The sequence below is a fragment of the Pseudopodoces humilis genome, chromosome 18 (genome assembly GCF_049639895.1).
Source record: "Pseudopodoces humilis isolate 2021_Gansu_Grassland_sample_001 chromosome 18, ASM4963989v1, whole genome shotgun sequence".
In the NCBI taxonomy this organism is placed as follows: Eukaryota; Metazoa; Chordata; class Aves; order Passeriformes; family Paridae; genus Pseudopodoces; species Pseudopodoces humilis.
This window is the reverse complement of record NC_142217.1, coordinates 8,196,414-8,219,753: the sequence shown is the minus strand read 5'-3', so window position 1 is coordinate 8,219,753 and position 23,340 is coordinate 8,196,414. Positions and strand designations below refer to the sequence as shown.

The 23,340-nt window shown below is 38.9% G+C and overlaps 2 protein-coding genes across 7 annotated transcripts in view; one reads left to right on the top strand and one right to left on the bottom strand.

Annotated features, from left to right (window-relative positions):
• Positions 1 to 691: 691 nt before the first annotated feature.
• Positions 692 to 23,340, top strand: part of TXNDC11 (thioredoxin domain containing 11) — a 27,055-nt gene continuing 4,406 nt past the window's right edge. The window contains exons 1-11 of one of the 3 annotated variants that reach the window (XM_088063803.1): positions 692 to 866; positions 4,923 to 4,997; positions 5,311 to 5,527; positions 6,251 to 6,348; positions 8,209 to 8,338; positions 13,073 to 13,166; positions 14,323 to 14,435; positions 15,381 to 15,581; positions 18,018 to 18,801; positions 21,028 to 21,173; positions 21,847 to 21,956. In XM_088063803.1, the coding sequence (XP_087919929.1) occupies positions 721 to 866; positions 4,923 to 4,997; positions 5,311 to 5,527; positions 6,251 to 6,348; positions 8,209 to 8,338; positions 13,073 to 13,166; positions 14,323 to 14,435; positions 15,381 to 15,581; positions 18,018 to 18,801; positions 21,028 to 21,173; positions 21,847 to 21,956 (2,114 nt within the window). In that variant the 5' untranslated portion in view covers positions 692 to 720. Of the gene's footprint in view, positions 867 to 4,922; positions 4,998 to 5,310; positions 5,528 to 6,250; positions 6,349 to 8,208; positions 8,339 to 13,072; positions 13,167 to 14,322; positions 14,436 to 15,380; positions 15,582 to 18,017; positions 18,802 to 21,027; positions 21,174 to 21,846; positions 21,957 to 23,340 lie in introns of those variants that run through there. The other 2 variants (XM_005522891.3, XM_088063802.1) reach the window with 2 other exon arrangements.
• Positions 8,923 to 23,340, bottom strand: part of SNN (stannin) — a 26,536-nt gene continuing 12,118 nt past the window's right edge. The window contains exons 5-6 of one of the 4 annotated variants that reach the window (XR_015774064.1): positions 10,813 to 10,956; positions 8,923 to 9,850 (exon numbers count right to left, since the gene is read on the bottom strand). Coding sequence is in view for 3 of the 4 variants with exons in the window: in XM_088063804.1 (XP_087919930.1) it covers positions 17,819 to 17,845 (27 nt within the window). In the remaining variant the exon portion in view is untranslated. Of the gene's footprint in view, positions 9,851 to 10,812; positions 10,957 to 16,569; positions 17,846 to 21,186; positions 21,947 to 23,340 lie in introns of those variants that run through there. The other 3 variants (XM_088063805.1, XM_088063804.1, XM_014252609.1) reach the window with 3 other exon arrangements.

Below are 23,340 nucleotides of genomic sequence, written 5' to 3'. Positions count from 1 at the left end.
GAAACCTACACCTTATGTGTGCTTCAGCCATGGCTTGGGTCTCTTGCGAAGTGACTGCTCCTCCCAGGCTGGGCTGCAGTACGCTGGAATACGAAACTAGCTTGGTGATTGAAATGCCACCTGCTGCAGTGCTGATTTTTTTACATTGTTTGTAATAAAGTGAGCGTGAGACAGAATACTATGGACACTGTTATTTGTGTGACAAACCTGATTGTATCGTGTGCCTTTCTGCATTGTTTTCTCAATTTTATGCTTTCATTGTTTAATGTAAGTGCTCTGTAAATCATTGGAAGTAATTCTAGACAAAACTAAACATGACATCCTTGTTCTGTAAGGCCGGTGTGAAATATTTCCTGGCTGCGGGGTGGGGCTGTTGGGGAATAGCTGCCGGGGGCGGGCCCGGGGATTACCACGGGACTGGTAACGGTGCAGATGCCGAGAGCAAGAGGCGAGCACAGCAATCACCGTCCCGTTTCTCCGGTGTCAAGTGCACGAGGCGAGCTCAGCCCCGCTGTCCCGGCTGTCTGGTGCCGCGAGCAGGGCGTGCAGCGCCGGGCCGGCCGTGCGCCTGCTCGGGCGGGCGGGCGGACGTGGCGGCGGCGGGTTGGCGGGCGGAGCGGCCGCCCCGCCCGGCCCGGCGCGCCTCACGGGCGGGCGGTGGGAGACGTGTGCGAGCGGGAGCGGCCCGGGGCCCGCGGCCCTGCCCCCCTCGGCCGGGCCATGTCGGTGTGCGGCGGCCCCGGCGACACGGCAGCTCAGCGGCTGCGGCCCCGCGCTGCCCTGATGGCGCGACGGCCCGAGCTGCTGGGCGGCGCGGCCATCGTGCTGGGCTGCGCCCTCCTCGTCGCCCTCAAAGTCACCTGCAGGTACCGGCGGGGGAGCGGGCAGACCCGGGGCTCGGCCGGGGGCAGCTCGGCCGGGCCGCCGCCGGTCCCAGAGGCGCTGCTGCTCCGGGGCCTGGGGCAGAGCAGCCGGCGGGGCCCGGCGGGCCGGGGTCGCCCCGCGGCGCCGTTTAGCCGCTGCGGCCGGGCCGCGTCGGGCACGGAATCCCCGGCCTGGGGGACGGAACCTCCTCCTGGGCCTCAGCGCATGGGGTCCCCAGGGCAACTACTACCGGTCGCGTGAGGGGGGGACGCCGTGTCCCTCTCAGCGGGATGACAGCGGGGCCGCGAGGTGGGCAGGGGCCGTAAGGTCGTGGCTGGGGAGGGCGCGGAGTGTTTTAAGAGACATCTGTCCCACTGGGGTGTTGTGCTGTGGCGGCAGATTTCGCGGGGACACCCGCTCCTGAGGGCAGTATCAGGATATGCAGGGCAGTATCTGAGGATGAACCAGGCTCTGCTCCCTGGGGCCCAGCAATGGGACAGGAGGAACGGGCAGGAACTGATGCCCGGGAAGTTGTACCTGAATACGAGGAGGAACTTCTTCCCTGTGAGTGACCGAGCACTGGGAGAGATTGTCCAGAAAGACTGTGGAGTCTCCCTGGCTGGAGATATTCCAGAACCGTATGGACACAGTCCTGTGCTGTGCGCTCTGGAATGACCCTGCCTGAGCGGAGAGGTGGTACCAAAGGACCAGCTGCGGTCCCTTCCAACCTAACCCATTCTGTGGTCCTGTAACAGGCGCTTTGTTGAGATGGAGCTGCTTTTGCTCATCTCCAGAGGTAACTGGGACTTGGCGCTGCCGCAGAAGGGCCGAGGGGCTCTGGGCTGCAGCCCTGACCTCGGCGCTCAGCATTGGCGGGGGCCAAACGAGCCTGCTCATGTGTTGATGTCACCACCTTCCTCTGCCTGCACCTGCTTCGGACAGATAGATGTTTCGTAGTTTCCCTGCCAGTCTGGTGGTGCTCCTCTTGGGAGCTGGAACTTCCTTCTTTGCAAAGGGCTCTGCAGTTCCTGTTTGCCCAGAGCTGGTGTACGTGGAGCCAGGAGATGTTTGTACTGGAGGGGTTGGGATTGGTGGCAATGAACGGTGGGCGCAGGCTGCTCAGTTGGAGCCTAAACCAGGGTCTGAATCTTCTGAATGGGTTTTAGGTCAAGGTGACTGTTATGTGCTCCAGGTCATACTATATTAAGAGCATGTACTTCACTTGGGGTTTAATTTTGAGATTAGGACAAGGCTGTAAGGTACTGATTATGTCCCTGTTCCACGGCATCTGACAGATTTTTGTTCCATGAAACTCTTGATTCACAGATAATGCTTTTGAAAAATGCTAAGGCCTTCTTTGCTTACTTGTCCATAAAGGGTGTATTACTTGAATCAGAGTGAATTTTAAGTCTAAGAATGATTGCCTCTGAGTAGCTGTGCCTCCATTCCAGGAGACTTTATTTCACAGTGACCAGATAATGTAGATGTGATTGTAAAGCTCTTGCCATATTTTAGAATGTATGGTGAAGGATTTCTGAACATAATCACCTCCGTGGTGTTACATTACTAAGAAAGTAATACTTTTTTTATATACTTATAATAATGCTTCCTGCTCTCCTCTATTTAAAACCTGCTCATTCCTCTCATATTACTGCTAGCTGTGTTTGAAAGCTCACAGATGGTATGTGATTGGAGTGTGGCTCTCACCACCCTGTAATATAGAAGTTTGATTAAAGGGGTTCAGCTTTTCAGATTGTAGTTATATAGACTAATATCAGATAGGTATTCCCTGTTTGGTTGCTGTCAGAAATATGGAAAATTCAGATGTAAAAATTCCTTGTGCAATTTGGAGCATGGTTAATTGCACATGTTAAGTATAAATACAGGACATAGTTTCTCACCACATGTCAGTGTGATTTGCTAGCAAGACACAGCACCAGGGCATAGGTATTACCACTGTTCTTATAGTATGTAACTTTCAAGATCAATTAATAAAAAGTACAGAAAGGGAAAATTCCTGTACTACAAGGCAGTCCATTAGTGGGATTTGAAGTCTTGCGGGTTTAGAGTGACTCAAGGAATAGCCAGATGAGACCTGACCTAGCATGGGTTGTTATGGAAAGCCTGTGGTCTAGAACTTGAATTATTTCTGGCACTATACAGATGTCTTTGAGACAACCCCACTCTCAGCACTGTGCAATCAAAAGGGCTGCTGGTCCTGTTGGCACTTGTATGTGTTTCCCTCTATTACCAGGGTGTTCTCATGGATAGTTTAAGTTTTTTAGGCTCTGGCAGCAGCTAAGTAACACAATCAGTGTTTTAATAAACAGTTTGTGATTATTATGTTTGTGTAATCATTTCTTACATAATCCTCAGTTTATACATGTGTAAGTTTTAGGGGTTTTCTTAGGGAAATTAGTCAAAGTATTCGATTATGTTCGGTGTTGCAGAGGAAGACACTACTTAGCAAATCTCCTTAAGCAGCTGTTAGCTATTGATTGAATATGTTTTGGCATTTAATAATTACTGGAGTTTTGATCATATTTGAAGGTACTCATGTAGTTTCTGACTCACTCATGTCACGAGACTTCTACTGAAGTGTTCTACCCATTCTTGCAATTTGGAGCCAATTCATTATCTAATTTTTAAGTCTTATGCTGTAATTTTTGAACCAGTCATTCTCTCTGGTTTAATTCAGTAGAGGAAGCAGAGGTTTTAAACATATTGACGTTGTCTGTTTTCATTAAACTAGATGGAGAGGAGAAATTCTAGCTGCTGTCTCTGAAGAAGTGTTGTGCTTTCAGCAGCTGATTAGCCTGTGTGTGTCAGAGCTCACACTGGAGCTGTGTCCTGTCCAGCTAGCAGGCAGAAACCATGGGAAGAAGCTGCAGTTTGGATAAACATGGGGGGAAGGAATCGCAGGGAACCAGAGGTGTTGGTTATGAGGTGACTGAAGAGCTTAAGGGTTGGGAAGATGCTGAGTTGATGAGTGGGGGAGAAGGGAAAGAACACAGGTAGAATTCCATAGAAGAAAGTAGAGAAACATAATGTTATGAGTGGAGCAATTAATGAATTATAAACAGGAGGAGCCATTTAATGTTCTCAAAATTCTCATTCTGAAGATTTGATTTTGCAGTAATTTCCTCTTATATACAAATTAAGAATTTCTATAACTTGTGATGCATACCGGGGCAATTCTAAAATGTTAAAGCAAGTAGCCTGGAAATTAGAGAAGAGCTACAATACAGTTTTTTTGATGTATTATAAAGACTAATGTACTTTAAAACTAGAGAAATAGTAAAATTTGAAAGTGTGGCAGAGTTTTTAGGAAGTTGCTTAATATATGAGTTTGACATTGTTCAGGGCTCCATAATTTTATCACAATTATTAAGATTTTAACCCGAGAGGGATCAAGTATCAGAGAATAAGATTTTTGTATTAGCTTTTTATTGCAACAAAGTAAAACAAATGCCCACAAAGTAAAGAAATGTACAGTCTCCTAAAATTTACAGTCCCATTATGAACCATGGCAAAATTGAGCATGTCAGTGGTGTCCAGTTTTCAGTCTGGCTTACTCTAGTGTAAGTATAGCTAGTGAAAAATTTTAAAATGAAGACAATATAAAAAGAGACTATGATCACTCACATTTAAGGCAGATTATACCATAGCAACTTCTGAACACCTTGGAAGTCCCAAATTCTGAATTATTTGATTCCTGATTTGATATAAAGGGTTTCTTGACTATTTGGTTTATGTTCTTTGTATTACTTACTGTCCTATCTAATTTATCTTTAAAAACTTCATTTGTCATAATCTCTTTAAATTTTGACTCTCAATTTGTTGATACTGTCCTTACATTGATGTGCCCTGAAGAGTTTGCAGTCCCTGTTCTCATCAGTAAAATAAACTAGTGCATATTTCTATATATTTTCCTAATACAGTATAAAAGAATGGAAGTAAAGAATACTGTAAAACAAAGCATTAGGGAAAGTAACAGGCTCTGTTCATATAAACAACACATCACAAAACTTTATGACCAGTGTCTCTTTTCTTATCAGGGTGCTGTTACTTAAAGTACAAGTGTTAAAAGAGGATGAGACCAGGGAAGAAATGAAAAGAAATCACTCTTCCTGGTAATTTTATGCTCTACAGCAACCAACCATAAGAGTGTGAGCAACTAGCCATAAGAGTGTGAGCTAATGTACCCATAAACACAGTGCATGGTATCAGAGTGTGACTTTCTAAAGCTTGTGAAGAGTGATCTTTAGATTTTTATAGTATTTTGTAAAACTAATTCAGATAACATAAATTGTAGTTGTTCTGCATCAATTTCTAAAGTTTTGCCATTGCATGACTTTTGCTAAGAATAAAACTTGGGGCTTTGGGCACACTTTTTTAACTACTGCTGTACAGTCTCAATAACCACTCTTGATTCTCTTCCTGCAGCCGAGCAAAAGATGTAACAATGCCAGCGAAGCTTCCAGTGAATTTTTTCTCCACAAGATCTCCAGTCACTGATCTTTTTCGGGGGCAGTTAGACTATGCAGATCAGCTCCGTCAGGATTCAGAAATTGTGCTGTATTTCTTCTATGCGCCATGGTGTGGGCAGTCCATTGCAGCAAGAGAAGAAATAGAACATGTGGCCAGCAGATTGTCAGACCAGGTAACTCCAGAGAAGATACCAATCTTAAGCATAACCTGATAGCTTTTCAGTGTCCAAGCTGATGCTGATTCCTGTCTTCTCATGAGGAACAGTAGGACTTGAATGCTCATATTTTAGGAAAACTCATCTCTCACCTTAATTTTAATTTAGCATATAGAGTAGTGGAATAAATGGAGACAGCCTGTGATTCCTGCTCAGTCTGTTGTTTCTGCTTTTGAATGGGAAAGCCTACAAGTTTCTTGTAAAGTTTTTTCAGATTTATTCACCTGCCTTCAGACAGAAATTCCACAGAATTTGCTTCCAGTTCTGGGATAGTTGGAGACACTGGTAATCTAATAAAGATTGTAACCACAGCACTGCTTTCAAATAGTTGGGTGCCTGTGAACACTTCACAGTTACAGCTGTCATAAACCTCCACTTGTTGTGCTCCACTCTGCTGAAAAAGTAATTAATGTGGATTGTGATTAAATTAATAAATTTGAAGGATTTAGATTAAGAAGCATGAAAGCTAGAAAGAATAGTGACCAAAAGGATTGCTGTTGCAAAATGAGAAAAATAATAAAATTTTAAAAATCTGTCTGTGACAGATACGGACTGCTGAGTTGAAAAGACCCTGAAAATATCAGATGAAATGGATTAGAAAAAGTACATCAAAGTACATCTTGGATAAAGTAGGTCACAGTAGTGTACTTTTTTAGCTGTGAATTTTTACCTACTTTGCAGGTGCTGTTTGTGGCTGTAAATTGCTGGTGGAACCAGGGGAAGTGCAGGAAGCAGAAGCATTTCTTTTATTTTCCTGTGATACACTTGTACCATCGGAGGTAAGATATCATATGTACAGTCTAGGTTTTTTATTGTTGTTTTGGGAAACAGAGGTACCATATAAAGTGCTGTATTTTGAAAACGTTACATTTCTGGCTTCAGTAAATAGGTTTTGGGTATATTCTAGGCGAGCTCATCCTGTATGCTACTCAAGTACCAGATGGGCTGTAACTGCCAGTTAAATTACATGCTGGACAATTCTTCATCCTTATGAAAATTTTGGGTTGCCTGTGTATCTCCTGGAAGTTCTGCCTCCAGTGAAAAGAATTCAGAGTTACATATTAATTTCAGATGTCTGCTTGTTCTGTGGATGGGTTATAACAACTGGTCCTAATTTATGACAGCATTAAAGAATGTACCTAAGGGTTGTTGAAGTTAGTGGAATTTAAGTGCTTATTTAAATTGCACTACATACTGAAGACCTTGTTCTAACTTTGAACTTCGCATTCATCTTTTTATTCCCCTGAATCTAAGATATTGTATAAAATTTTATATAGCCTTTTATTTTTTAGTATTTGTATGTATTATCCTTTTTTTTTTTTTTCTCTCTGTGTGGAGCAGAAGGTAAGGAAACACAGTTTCTAACACTTCATAAAAGAGTTTATCCCTTGTATTTTACTTTTTATTTTGCTAGCCTTGAACTGCAGCTCTCTTTCATTACAGTGGCTGATCTTGGTTTTTTGGGGGGAAATTATGCATTGAGGAGGTCCTGGTCTTTGTTAGCTGAACTTGTAATAGACATGAGATACTGGCATAATTCAAACTGTAATAAAAGAACCCTACAATCCTGCTTGGATGTACATTGACTGAAATTTACTTGACCTTGAAATTACAACACAGTAGATGGATGCACTTGGTTTCATCAGTAACCTTAAACCAAGTTGTAACAAGATGAGGTGTAAATTCCTGTTGATAGTTCATAAAATCCTGAAGGGCAGTGCACCCCTCATGCCTGAGATACTAAACCTCATATGTGGTGCCCTGGGCATGTGACATGTTGAGCAGTGAGTATTGCTGTGAAGACAGAAGTTTGTAATAAACTGATATAGGATGTAGAATGATCTAGTGGGCTCTAGGAGACCATTTTGGAGCACCTCAATACAGGTATCTCAGTGTGAGTTGGGTATTTTCTAGCTTGTCTGTATGTACAAGCTATATTAAAAATGCATCACAGTAAATTCTTCAGTGGAAATGGACTAATTCTTTATGCTCTTTGTGTTTGATTTCATTTGGGACAATGATGCTTTGTCCAATCCAATAATAGTTAGGAGGGGAACCTCTGGAATTCACAGATTGAAAGCTCCAGCCCACCTTACGTTTTAGAACTGCCTAATGTCATGTGAGCTGTTTTATCAGATGGCTGGGGGGGGACACTGGAGCTTTGCTGAGTCTGTTCATCAGCAGTGCAACTGAATTTGTCCCTGCTTTAGTGATTGCTGCTCGTAAAAGCCTGTATGAAAATATTGCACCCTTTCAGGTTGATACTGTTTGAGACACTGGAAAAACAAAGGACGATAGTGATTCTTTCAGATCTGTATTTTGAAGTCACGTGTGTTTGCTTCAGAAAAAGTGTATATAGTCATATAATTTATACCTGACTTTTACCAAGTTGTTTAATGGGACTTAGAAGTGATCTCCATCCCTCCAAGCTCACCAACACTGCCCCTTCCACAGATACTCTGGTGCTTCCCTCGGGTAACACAACTCCTTCATCAGTTACACAAGCCACTGATAAAACACAGAGAGCAATTCCCTAGAGGCTGAGCATGCTGTCTATGTAACTCCTATCTGCCACCCACAGGAGGGAGTCTCTACTGTTAATTTAAGTCTTAATGTTCTATTATTTTTTTTGGTACTAGTTTTGGACCAATTGAATACAAAGGCCCTATGAGTGCTGTTTATATTGAAAAGTTTGTTCGCCGGGTGATGACACCACTACTCTACATCTCGTCTCGATCAAAATTACTAGATTTCCTCTCAAATTATGAGGTACTTGTCTCTCTTCTCTAGCTTTACCACTGTGGTTCAGAAAGAGTATTACTTGTGTAAGGATTAAATTTGATCTGCTCCAAAGTACTAGTTTATTTTCAGGATCCTGAAATCAGTGCCCTACAAATTTATTAGAATCATAAGAATATGAAATGACAAATTCATAATGTTGGTTCCCTGTATAGTTAATATTATGATTTAGTGATGCTTTTAATTTATATTACTTTAGTATGTAGAGACAACAATCAAAGTTATTACCTCACCAAGCTGTTACATACAAACAGGAAAGAAGGGAGAAATCTTTTCACAAAAATCTTGCAGTCTAAGTTGGGGCAGCATTCGAGAAATACATAATCATTACTTTAATTTTTAAAGGATAGTATCTTTTCTAGTAGGATGTCTTTTAAATGAAAACAAATGTGAAACCATTTGTTCAACCAAAGTTTGAGGCAAGAGCTCTTAATCACTTTGTATGCAATAACTTGATTTTAATCTACTTGTACATGGTGTTTTATTCATTTTGTCTCTTGTGTTCAGGGGTGCCAAGATTGGTACCAATACTGGTGGAATAATAACTTTAGTTAGACAAAACATGCTTACAACAGAGCCATTTAAAATCTCTTTATAACTGTTCATTCTTGTAGTGCATAGTGCAGAAGTACCATAATCTTACTAAAGCCAAAGCTGTTAGAGCAGTGTGGGAAACCCGATGGACAAATAAGTGCTGTGGGCACTACATGGGAGGGGCCCTCCAGTGTCTGGGGCTGGAGCAGATGCTATGTGAGTGGTGCATGTTGCAGTGCTGGGTTCTGCTGCAGGATGGAACACAGCCTGTGCTGTTCAGTGGCAGCTGCCACAGTGTAGGGGACACACACTGGGAGTTCCCTTGGGCAGGTGCTGTGCTGTTCATGCCAGGAATTACTACTGGGTTTGGTTTTCCTGTGTTTTAAGCAGGGACTGTGAGTTGGGAGTAGTGAGTTGTGGCATGTCTCTGGTGCTGAATAAACAGAACACAAGCAATTCTTTTGTCCTTCCATTGCTTCAGTTTTGCTGTTCTAAAATTCTAAAACATTTCTTTGCCTCTTACAGAGATTTGAAGAAAGTTATGCTTGGTTTTTGGTTTGTGTTATGTTATTTTATGGTAGACTGCAGAAAGTAACTAATGAGCATAATGTCATTAAGCTTAAATTTGCTTTACAGTAAGAGGTGCACTTCCACCACAAGAAGACTAAGATAAAAGACAAATTTAGGGGGCAGCAGAAAGTATTTTTAAATACTGCTTTGAAGTTGAAGAGATACTTTTTGTTTCTGCATTCAGGCTTTCCTCCTTCCTGTGCTTGAAATTCTGTGGCTCCAAGTGCTGAGTTACTGTTTATATTCAGCATTTGTTGGTTCTTTTTATTCTGAAATGGCCCAAGAACAGAGGCTGTTCTGCTGTGTTGCCCCATAGTCATTCGTGCCTGAGGTTCTGTGCCAGAGCAGGGCTCCTGGTGCTCAGTGACTTTCTTGCCTCTGTAAAGTTACAAGATGAAAGAAACAAAATTGTTTATGAAGATGGATGCAGAGAAAACCATAGACACAATGGAAAAGTTTGTTTTAAACTAGAAATAAATAGGTTGTTTAATCACTTCAGTTAGAAATGTGAATGTTTTACAATGCTTTCTATGTGAGCTGAGAAATCGATGCCTTTTGTAGGAGAAGATATAATCTAGGGGTTAGACCTGTGTTTAAGAAGTGAGAAAGTTTGGGAAATAGACTAAATTGTGGGAAGTTTGGACCTGTATGGCACAAACTAATTGCTATTTTGAGACCCTTGGCTAGTGTCTTCCTTTGACTTTTGATCTTCTCTGTGTAAAAAGTACTAATTTTTAGCAGAAGGGAAAGGACAAAAGACTGTCATGGATTGCTATTGGGCACTTTGGCCACTGTCTGCTGGTGGATCATGTTTTTGTGATTTCACTGAAAAGCTAATTAATTTCAAGCTGAAAATAATTCGAAAGATTTGTCATCATCATTGTCTAATTTTCAGTCCTGTGTTCTGATAGCAAATAAGTTCTGCAAAGGAGAAGAAATACTGATGAACGGAATCCAGTTAAGTGTAAGAACAGTGGTGTTACTTGGTCTTTTGTTCGTTCCTCGACCTAATCACGACTGTCCTGACATGCCGTGTTGCTCTCACTAGAGGGCGTTCAATCCCCATGGAAAAAAAGTCTGGTTGAAGACTCCAAAGTTGAGATCCTGTATTCTCTGATTCTATTTAAGGTTGGTTTCTTTGGGGTTATGGAATGATATTAGTGTAAAACTAGATAAGAATTGATTTATGAGAGCAAGGAAAATGTGCCATTTGGAAAGCACTTAAGATTTTGTAATGTTAAGGAAGATCTAAGTTAAATGAGCACAATGATACAGACTGGATATAGATGTCCTCCTAAACTGTTTGCTGGCAGGTGTTACTGAGTTTTGGAGGGGCTTACATGAAAGAAGGTGGGAGTTGTTGCTGTCCAGCTCTTCTTGGCCTACTTGTATTCCAAACCGAGAACCTCTTGTTCATGTTGAGATACCTCTTCTGTGAGACTTGAACCTCACTTGTACAGAGCAAGAATTTTTAGCTGCAATACCTGGAAGCATTCAGTCTTGTTAGAAACTTCATTCTTACAGACAGGAAAACTTTCTTGGTACTTGAGAAGAAATACAGTATTTTAGTCCCATTCCTCATATATATAATTGTACCCTGTAACAGGGCAAAAACTTTAACTGGTGTGGGATGCTGATTAAAAGGACGTTAATTAACCAGATCAGTGATTAAGCATAGAGCATTAGTAAAACTAGTATATATAGTATGTATCAATATATAGTAGCATATATTCTCCAAATACAGCTTTTTTTAATTGAAAAAAAACACTTTACAGAAATTATCTTTGGGAAACATTATTTACAGTCTAGAAATCTTAAGCTTCTGTTAGTGTAAAGCAGAACTGGCAGTCTGAATCAGAAAGTTACCTTTTAAATAACATTATAAATACTCCTGCATCTGACTTCTGGCTTCTTGCCACATCTTACTGTCACTTTTGACTCTCCTTTCATTCTCTGTTTGGTGTCCTAAATTCACTTGGTACAGGATTAATGTTCAAAAATGGTCCTAGGAAATGGGAAGCTAAAATTTTATCTTATCTGTCTCCTTATTTTGGTTCAGTTGAATGTTTTCAATTTGTTAGAAGGGATTGTTTCTTTTTACTGTCTTAGTTTGGAACTAAGAGAAAAAGATGAACATTAGTTACTAACCTGTATGTTGTTTAAAAAAAGAACAATGAGTACTATTATTTTGCTGTGTCTTTTTGCTACTACTTTATTTCTGGTTTTATTTTCTTCTTGCTAATTATTGTTGCAGAAATTTCCCTAATTGCTTGTAACTCATTTTTATTATTGATCATTTTCGTGGGGTACCTTATGAAGAGCCTTGTACAAGGTGTTTTATGCTTAGCATTCATCCATGAAATAGAATTCTTGCCTAACAAGAGACTTCATGAGCTGGAATGGGCAATGTTGTTATTGGTGAACATCTTCAGGTTGCTAATTCATACTCAATTAAATCAGTGTGTTAGGCTGATATGAGTAACTGAATTAATAATAACAGGTAAAATGTATGTTCATGTTTCAAAAAAGAAATGAAAAATTTTATATGTAGAACATATAGGATGTATTTGCCACACAAATGGGTGCCAGGTGAGTCTGGAATCTTCTGTTCCACAACAGTCCATGGAGTGCTCTTGCTTTGTGTGTTAAATGCCTTCTGTATGCACTGGTGGAGCTGAGAAATAACATCAAATAACAAAATGCCATAACTTATTTTGTCCTGAAAGTTTATTAAGCCCATTTGAGTGATGAGTCAAAAACATAATTAATAGTAATATTTAATGGATTATATTTTGAAAATTTTAAAGTCGAAGCTTTACTGAAATATTGGTAGAAGAAAAATCTAGAGTGTGTACCTCTTTTCCAAGCCAGCTTCTCCCACATTCTCTCCTGAATTTAATAGGAAGTCATTCACCTGGAAAAATCAGTAGGCCTGTTCTAGGATGAGTCTTTTAAATTCGGAATTGTCTACCTGGCAATTTGAAGAGCTTTATGGATATGCAGATGGGATATGGAGTTCTCAAGATTTTTGTGCAGTTGGTCTCTCACTGACTCTTGCAGGATATACTGAAAGGATTTACAGTGACTCTAGCTTAAAGATGGGATGATTACTTATCTTAGCAGTTCAAGTATTCACACACAAAATGTGTGAATTCATATGTAAATACTAATTATGTGCAACATAGTTAAAGTGTTACTGCTTACGCCCTTTATACTCTGATAAATTACATTTGATATTTCAGTTCTAAAAGAAATCTTTATGCTGCTGATGGTTCTTATCTGGGTGCTTGAACTGGTTCAAAATATAGTTGCAAAGCAGATATTAATTATTTTTGGTGAAGTTCAACATGGGAAGCACACCATTAGAAACATAGCATCCATAAAGCCCTTGTCTCTTACACAAGCTTTTGAATGACAACTTCATTCTTTGAATGAGAACTGATTTCGATTCAGTCTTTTAATATTCAAATTTTTGTTGCAGCATAAAGTGACTGCTCTTCAGTAAACATTGTTGTCTTTTAAGAGTCTGTCGTGTTTACTGTAGTTCCAGGTATTTATACTTGAAAATAGCTTAATTAACTCTAATTCTTATTTTTTCAGCCTGGAGTTGTGGGATTTTTTGAGTTCAATGCTTCACCTCAACCGCCTGGTTATTTAACATTCTTCACATCAGCATTACATTCATTAAAGAAAGGTAAAAGCTTCATTTTCATAATTTAAGGTGTCTGTGAATGAGTTATGTCTAAGCGCTTCACTTGTTTTTTGCAATATTTTGTAACTTAGGAATTAATCCCTTCTGAGTGTTTCTTGGTGTTGATCTAACTGTGCACCTGTCTCATTATAGTTAAGGATTGCTTACATAAAAAGTTTACGATGTGATGCATCAGGATCGAGTTCCCTCAAAGCCCCATATGTGTAGCTGCAGCCCATCCAGGATCAGAATCAGACTCAGACTTGTTTAATGTGAATCCAGGAGTCTTTGTGCAGTGTCAGAGGCACTGGGATGGACTGGGCTGTGTCAGCCCTTGGTAACTGAATTCAGTGATGCTGTCCTGGGTGGAGTTACAGAGCTGCTTCGAGGCAGCCTGAGAAGGCTTTTCTCCCCCTCTTGTTTTGCACTGATAATCTAAAATACAAACCCTCTTGTTTGTGTTTAAACCTGCAAACTTTGTGATAATTAATACCTCCTATATGGGTCATGAATTTGGGATAGACCTTTCTTAAAGTTAAAAATGAACATGTTTTATGAATATTTCTTCCTGTCAGCAAATGAAGGAGATTCATACTTATTTTTTCTTATTCCTACTTATTCATTCTTATTTTTTAGTGTGCCACTGGTGTGATAAAGAGCCTGTTCTATATTTTATTCTGTGATTTGCACATTTGTATGTTTTATTAGTTCCTTGCAACATAAAGATAAGCAGTCTGTCTTTATGTGTACATATTTATAAATGTAGAATATACATTTATAAATAATACATATTTACTGTAAATGTACACCACTTAAACAGTGTTCATGCCTTTCCCTTACGTGTATCATCTTGGCTTTTGAAGTGCCGTAAACAACAGCAAGGTACGTCTGTGCTACCAGATTCTGTATTTCCTAAGCAAATGGAGAATCTGGACAATTGAGGTTACATAGACAGGACTCTGTACCTGGAGTGCAGAAGGGGAACATGTTTGTGTTTCTTGCCATCTTTCTTCTGCCTTAATCACTACTATTGGCAGTCACTCTTCACAGAATTCTGTGCCTTTACACAGCACTGTTGTGTGTTCTGGTTTGAGGGTGGTGTCCCAGAGGAGTTTAGTGTGTGTGATTGCGTTCAAAGATTGCAAATGTGCCCTTTCAGATTACCTTGGGACGATCCGCTTTGGAGTGGTCACGGATAAACGTGTGGCAGAGGAGATCTCCCTGGTGGACTCTGGCAGTGTGTATTTGCACAGACATGCCAACACATCTCTTGTGAGTATTGCTCTGTTCTGTAGGGACTCTGATTTGGTACTGGGATGATCAGGGATCAGAATTAGAAAACTACTTGTATGAGGATATGGACAAAGATTTTGTGGAGGGATAGTAGGAACACTGAAAACTTCCATTTTGACGTAAAGGTATAACATGGCACTGATTTAAAAAAATCACACAAATTAAATTAATTGGATTTATAACTCTTAGTCCATGTGCCCTGCTTTTTGAAAAGTGAAGGCTGAAAATACTAATTTTCAGATTTTTCTGTTTGGTATAGAGACACGACCTGCCCACACTGGCACCATGAGTGTAAACTCTGTGAAGATAGGTATTGTGATGTGTATTTTACTCAATTGAGACTAGGGAAAACAGGGATATTTTGGATGAAATAACATAAAATACATAAAAATTACTTTTTTAATGCTAATTATTTAGATAAACTTACCTTAATATATTAAAATAGATCCTAGAACCTGTGAGCACCGTTTTAATATATATTTATTTTCTTTGCATTCAGGAATGAGAAATACCAGTTTTAAATGCAGCCTTGATGTTTGAGTCTTAAAAGGCTAATTTAAAATGAGTTAATATGGTGACTGAATAGTGGGAAAAATGTTCTAATATTCCATAAATGATATGATAACAGCTTAGAGCTCTTTCACTTACAAAGAAAATTTGTGCTTTTGAGAAAAGTCAAGATTATAAAGATGTAGTAAAATAAAGAGGAGCTTCCCTGGTAGAATCCTTTTAGCTTGTTGATGTTACTATAGTCTCATGAGCATTTGGAAAGCTTTCCCAAAGGTAAAGGGTGTATGAAATGGTGAAGTGTGCTGACACCTATTACATTCAGAGAGTTCTAGTCACTACAGTAACAAAGCCATACTGAAGAACTGCATTTGTTACTAAATCAAGTGAGGACAAAACTATTTTTCCCCCTCCAAGATCTATCCAAAAGACATCATGAACTTCACTGCTGAGAACATTTGCAAGTGGGCTCTGGAAAATCGGGAGATGCTCATACGCTGGCTGAGACCACACGGTGGGAAAAGCCTACTTCTGAACAATGAGCTGAAGAAAGGACCAGCCCTTCTCATATTTATACCTTATAATCCCTTAGCAGAAATTCATCCTCTTTTAGATGAAGTAAGTGAAATAATTTTTTTTTACTTCAAAAATACTAAAACTTGAGAGCTATATTTAGGGGTCTAAGCTTAATTGTGACAGATACCTCATTTTATCTCACTGTTCCAAGTATCTGGTTTTGTTTAAAACCACTTTCCATAACTTACCATAACTCCCTTACACATTGTATTGTATTGTACGCAACATGCCTTTGTCTCACTCAACAGCTGCTTAGAACAAGCATCTAACTCTTCCTTGACCTCCTCCTTTTTTGTGGTGAGTGCAGTGTAGGAGATGCAGATCTTTGCTAACTGGAACTGAAGGCTTGTGTGTTTTGTCCACCCCATTCTATTTCTCCTTTCCTGTCTTTCCAGAGGTGCTTGTGCAAGGAAGAATGGATCTTTTATAAAACCAGTGTTATTTGAAACACAGTCCAATTGAACTACTCTGAGCCAATATGATTGTTATATTCTGTGTGTTCCTTAGTCACCTTCCAATTTTCTTTTCCTCTCAGCTGTCTAGGACAAGAGTTTCTGAAGCTGTGCAGAAATGAGATAGGGAAACTAACTTGGCTGAAAACTAGTGTTTTGTCCCTGGGCTATTTTTCAGCTGGAATCCATCATCGCATTTAGTATAACACAAAGCTGCACATCCCAGTGTGATCACATAGCTCTGAGCAGTGTGGAACAGACAAGCATCTGTGAAAGACCAAAAGTAGGGCTGAGTTCTTGTGACAGTGCTGACTTATTTACATTGGCATCTGTGTCCTGGAATATGTAGTTTCCACAAGGAGGCATAATTAATATTGCAGTGTCGGAAACAATAAGGAAAAAATGAAAGTCACTTCCTATACACTATTCAGCCAAATTAAATAGACACAATAAAAAGTACGCTAGACTGCTATGAAATAGGGTTGGGGAACTCTATGCCTGGAAAAGAACTGCCATCACTCTTGTAGTAACTTGTCTTCTGTTTGGCAGGCTTTATTCAGCGGTGCTTGTCACAGATGAAACATTCTAGTAACAGGTACCACTTCTATCAAATCAGTGCAGCATAAGGTGGATGTTTCATTTCAGATTTCATTCTACTAAATAACAGTGTTTATCAAAATGTGAAATGAGATACAAAATATTCCTGTTGTCCTTGTATAGCTTCACTTTGACAGAGAGATATTATGCAACTTGTTTGCCCTGGGAAGATCTGTTTACTGCAGCCATCCTGTGGGTTTCATCAAGAAATGAAACCACTTGACTGTAAGGCAGCTGCCGAGAACAAGGCTCTCAAGTTGAATGTTGAAAGATCTCACAGCAGTTTTTTTTTCTGATCACAGCTCACTGAAATGAGATTTCTTACTGCATATTTGGTTTTCTGTTCATAATCCCTTCCCAGCTTTCTCTAGGTAGTCCAAGTCTCCAGGCTAGGTTATAGTGTGAGGGGACAAGTTTTTTCAAGTATTCAGTTTTAAGCATTTTCAGGATGAAAACTTCTAGCAGTTCTCAAAGACTGTAACCAAGTGTTGCTGTAGATCACATGTTAATACTGATGGTCCTGTGACACAACAATGCTTCTGGATGAGAAATTTCAACATCCCTTTGATAATTTTAACGGTTTCTGTCGAAGTGTTCTCCTGTAAGCAGTGTGTATATGTTCTGTATTTTGTTTAGTGTGTTAATAAGGATGATAGGAAACTTCTTCTTTTATTTTTCTTGCATATTCTGTTGCCTCCCAGAAAGGGTGTATAAATCCATACATGTGCCTTTTTCTCTGCTTGTTTCTCTGCTTCATAACCCTTGGTTATGAAAAGGAAACTGGTGATGTAGCATAGGAATGTTTGCATGGAGGGACAGGGTGTTTTTTTTCCTGTTTTCTTTATTCTCCCAGTAAGTTATGATGTGCAGAGTACATTTGGGGTATTACAGCTATATGCCCATGGCTAGGAGAATACAGAGTGCTTCAGCACTCTTAGTGATTGTTACAAAACCTGTGCACCACCTATGCCAGAAGAAATCTCTATTCCATTCTCATGTGGGAATGATTTAATTTATTTTCTCCTCCTATTGGAAAAAGACAGAAATTCAAGAACCTCTACTCAGTAATGCTGCATGTAGTGGGGTTTAGCCATAAAATGTAGTGTTATTGCACTGTAGTAAATATGTTGAATAGAGGATCTTGCAATCAGTGTGGTGGACTGAATAATATTTTAAAGTGACATTGTTGTTCTATATATTCAATGTTTATATTGTGGAATGTCTGAAAATTTAACTTCGTTGTTGCGTCAGAGCCCCCTGTAATTTTTTGAAAGAACAAAGGTTAAAGATTAGTCAGCTTCATGTTTCTGAAATTCCATCTCTAATTGCATATCATGTTGTTAAACCTGCAACCGATAACTGCATTTGGGTGAACTATGTACAGTTAATCTTGATTTTTTTTTCTCTTTCTTTTGTTCCCCCCCCATAGATTACCAAAGTGGCCTTGGAATACCACAAGTGTAATAAAAGCCAGGCAGCTGAGCCAGATCTTCAGCACGTAGGAGACTCTGATTCACCAGCTTTTGATTCCTCTGTAACAGATGCACATCTGAAGTTCTCCGAAACATTTCCCATAGCCAAGTACCCGTGCTGTAACACAGTGGTGCTTCCACAGTGGCACTCAATCTCCAGAACTCACAATGTCTGTGAGCTCTGTGTTAACCAGACTCTTGGTGTCAAACCAAATAAAGTCCATGTGCCACACTGTAACTTTTTAGAGATAGAAGCAGCTTTGGACTCTTTCTACCTCCAGGAACATACCTTTTTTCAAGTAATATCAAATACGATAGAATGCAGCAATTTCTTAAGTTTCTACAGTCCCTTTAGCTATTACACTGCATGCTGCAGGACAGTAAACAGGCATTTTTTAAGTTTCATTAGTTCTGAGAAGACCATCTTTCAGACCCCCAAAGTAGCATTTTCTTCCCATGGGAAGAAAGATAACACTCAATTTTCTATTCCTCACATTGAGGATAGGAATTGCTTTATTCCTGACCTTAATATCAGTAGCATGAACATTACTGGTCTGAGCTGCAGGACCAACAAAACCTTGAATCTCTATCTGCTGGATTCAAATCTTTTTTGGATATATGCAGAGAGACTAGGAGCATCAAGATCTACTCATCTTAAGGAATTTGCTGCCATTGTTGACTTGAAAGAGGAAGTGCACTATGTCCTGGACCAAAATCAGTCACTTGTTGGACCTACCTTGGGTACAGTATTCATTGTACAAATGCTTGCATTCAGAAAATTGTGTTTCTAAGCAGGAATTGAAAACTGAGTACCATTTTGAAAAGTGAGACTACTTTGTGAAGTTAACATTGTGAATTGTAATTTATTCTATTTAGTAGTTAATTAAACATTTATGAATGATTCTGTTGGCTACAACAGGTGGTGCTGGTGTTTGCTCAGCTGTTTTGTGTACTAAAATATCACAGAATTTTGGGACATACTGACCACTTAGCAGCAGAGACTTCCCCATCCTCTTGTCCTCTGAAACCAATTTAAATTGCTTAAAATTTATTTTGAAAAGTGTGTCTGTTTTCAAGGTAAGAAGGGAGAGCTCTGAAGTGGTTGTGACCAAATCTGCCAAATGTTATTTCCTGCCTGAATTGGAGGAGAAAAACAAACAAACAAAAAGCCAAAAAAAATCCCCCAATAAACCAGACCCGACAAAACAACCCAAGGATTGCAGTTCTGATTTATCTGCAAGTTTGTGAATAAGACAAAATATTCCTAACCATGTGCATTTGCCTGTCATGCTGATGTGCAAAACTACCTTCAGAAATTACTGGGTTTCTTAATGTTAGCTATGTAAGTAAATACGGAAGAAAATTCAGCTATGAAAATAAATTGCTCAAGAACATATATCGCTGTAATTCTTATTGCACCAATTACATTTCCTTTTTCCATAAATCTAAGTACAAAAATATTCACAACATAAAATAAATAGCCATGTTCTTATTAAGGATCACACACAGCCCTGTATCCTGTCTCTATCCCAACCCCCAGGAAAAGACTCTGGAAAAACAAACAGAAACCTTAATGGCCATAAAAGGATACTTAGGAAATATTAAGATCAGAATGATCTTAATGATGACATATGAATTTCCTTCCCCTTTGTGCTCCCAGTACATTCTGTCTCAAACATGTTTTAGGTCACAGGATTTCCTGAGCATGATGAGGGTTTCTCTGCAGAGTGGGACTCAGTACGTTTCTGTTCCATCACTTGAACATCCAGAAAACTTTTGCTTCTACATATTTTATCAAGGAGTCTCTGGTTTATGATTGGATTTTGTGTTTTGTATTTTAGTTTTGTTTTAATTCCTTAAGATCTTAATATTTGATAATATGAAAACAGATTGGTGCTTAATACCCTTGTCAGATCTCAGTCTTGAGAGATGGTTTCTAGAAATTCAAGAATATGTCTTTTAATTAACCCCTTCCTTTAAGTTATTATTTAACCATGCATAGATATTCCAAATCTGGAGCTCTGAAAAGAAAAAAAGCCTATTTTGGCCTGGTATGAGAATGAAATGAAAGCTGAATAGTAAATAAGGAACTAAATGTACTGCTGTTCGCATTTCAGATAAACTTGATGATATGGTATTTTGTATGCCTGTACAGAAGTGGCAGTTTTACTTAGGCGTAGCTTTTGTCTGGAAATACAAGCACAAAGTTGTTTCTATTTGATCAAACAATTATTCTTATTGTTTTTCATATTTTGCCTTTTTTCTTGATTATTAAATACTTATATTTTTTAATGCACAGAATAATACTTCTCTATCCAAGTTGAAAAGCAGGATATTGCAGGTACCTTGTAGCAATTTAGAGAACGTAGTTCAGGCTCAGAGTATTGTAGCTGACGGTAGTTGAGGGCTTTAGAGCTTATTTTAAATTATTACAAGTGGACAGCTACTTGTTAAATATCTTAAGATTAAGGGGAATGTGGAACAAAGAGGAAGGTGGTCACCAGTAGACAAAAGGGGATTGGTCATATTGGCATGAGAATAGCAGATATTTAAAGGTCAGAATAAAAGAATTGCAGGGAAAGTAATTAAGAATGGAAGAAAAAATACAAATAAATGTGGAACTAAGTGGAACCTTTCAGTATAATATAGAAGTTAAAAAATGGAGAGGTTACTATTTATGACTTAGCAGGTGTGTGGTTAGGAAAAGAGAATTATTATGGCACATTGACACAAGATTAAAGTCTGGTGTGACAAGAGACAAGCAAAAAAGAAACACTGAAGCTTTATCCTGTTTTCACATCAGTTGTGGTTATTCAATAATTGATACCAAACTGTCAGAAATTAATGGCATGAAACCAGATTTTAGTCTGTATTTTCTCTTAAGTTCCTCTGAATTCTAAAGCAAAAAGTGCCAAAATCACCTCTGCAAAACCGAAATAACTTTGTTGTGTATCAATTTCATTCCAGAGAACTTCATAAAAAATTTCAGTGTTCTCTACAGTCCCTTGAAAAGGCATCTGGTTGATGACCCTTCAGTCCATTTTGATGAAGAGCATGTGGTCACTGAAGTTACTACAAACACCTTTCATGAGACCGTGTTCCTGAGTGCCAAGGTAACATCGCGTCACTCGACAGCACGTGACTTCCTCGCAGATAATGGCACGCATTTAGGGAGAGGGTGTTTAATATTGATATGCTTTTCTTACTTGTAAAATAAAATACAGTGTTTTGTCAGAATTCAGAACCTTTCCAATTACATGCCATGAAAACTGATGTCATCCTGAGTACAGTTAAATTGCCTTGATTTTGTCAAATACATGATAGAGAGGAATATCCATTGTCATTCCAAGTCTGCAGTGAATGTCTGTATCTCCAGCTGGTTTCCAGCAGCCCCAACCCCTGCTTTGCCAGTTAAAGGCAAAAAGCAGAAGTCTGGACATAATTTTTACCCCCCATAGGAAGTGTATACAGGTAGTGGTAGATATATAGGAATTTAAGATTGCTAAAGAATCTTGGGAAGTGTAATAAAGTTTGGTGCATTTTCACTTAAAAAGAATGATCTTTTCATTTTGACTTTCTGAAAAGAGAATTCCCCAAGAATTTTTGTGTGTTAACTCAGTAGTCAGAGAGAAGCATTGAATAACTTATAATAAAGTTCATTAATATTAGGAAAAAATTTTCTTTCACATTTCAAGAGTTCCCATGCTAGATGGTGTGAAAACTAGTCCTCCTTTCTTCAGATTGCCTCCAGTGGATAATCGAGCTCTTCTCCATTTCATTTTTCAGAATGTCTTGCTGCTGTATTATGCACAGTGGTGTGGATTCTGTGCTTCTCTTAATCACATCTTTATTCAACTTGCTCGGCTTTTGCCTCCCGACAGTTTCACTGTGGCAAGGTAAAAAGATTCTAATTTCATCTTCCCAGAATAATGTAAGATCATTGAGGTCATCATCCTAGAAAATATTTGTTTTCTCTCTACAGCTGTGCAATATAGATGTGAATGTCATCTGCATGACTTTTCTTTGAATGCATTGTTTTGTTTTCCTTTGTATATATTTGGTGGTTTTCAATCTCACTGCAGTAGTTATCCACTTCCGTTAAAATTAGTTTTTAAACTGTGCAATTAACCTTGAAACTTCCTAATTTCAGGAAGGGAATCCATAACTTTGTAACTATTTGTGGCAAATAGTAATGTGCTATTTTTATCTATATATAATTTGTTAGCAACACCATTTTCATCACAAATCTAAAAAGGCAGCCTACATCCAATGATAAAGAAAATTAACTCTATACAAGCAAAAACCAATTTACATAAACATATATATCTATATATGCATGTGTGTAATGTATATTTTTAATATATATGTGTTAAAATATATTTTCCATGTAAAAAAATATATTGTTTTCTTTGGTGTTTTCAGGGTTATTAATGTTTCAGTGCAATTGAAACATTCTTATTAATTTATGTGATAATAATGCATAAATACTTAAAATATCTGCTCTTTCATTTGATTCTGACTGAACTTACTCCAGGAGTCAGCATGAGATGACTCATGAAAAAAAATAATTCAATTAAAAATCTGGATTTTCATCCCCTGCTTATAATTGTGGCTTTATTGCCACAGATGTGATGCTATTCCCAAGGCTACACCCATTCTCTTGCTAGACTTCGAAGTTCTGTCTTTGGCTCCATTATTTTCACAGCAGTATTACTGATATGATTGAACAAAACAGGCAATAATAATTTGTAATTAATAAGAATTTGATTTGTGAAAAGAAGCCCTAAAATGCAGAATAAAACAATAACAAACAGTTGAACCAAGTGTTCCTTTCTACTCATAGCTTTAGGGAAAAAAAGTTCCTTTAAGAATGTGCTTCTTCTTGGAAGAAGCAAAATAATTTACTCCGAAAACTATTCGAGGGGACAATATTAAGAGATGTACTCGAAGAACAAATTAATGTCTAAAAATGACTCGACTCATGTTTGGCATGTCTGTCTCAGAAGGAAGGTGTGTACACAATGTGTGTACTGTGTACACAGTGAGCAACTGGGGTTTAATTGCTGGCTGAGAGCAGCTGCAGTATTGAATGTATTTTTCTAGAGAAAAACCACACAGATACTTGTTAAACTGAGAGTCATCATCTTGAATATCGGTAATTAATTCTGCTGACTCATATGCACAATGTATTTCTGGCAGAGCACATTTAGACTTACTTTCACAGATACTTAATTCCCTCTCCCCAATCCCTAAAATGGCATTTTACAAGTAAATGCAGAT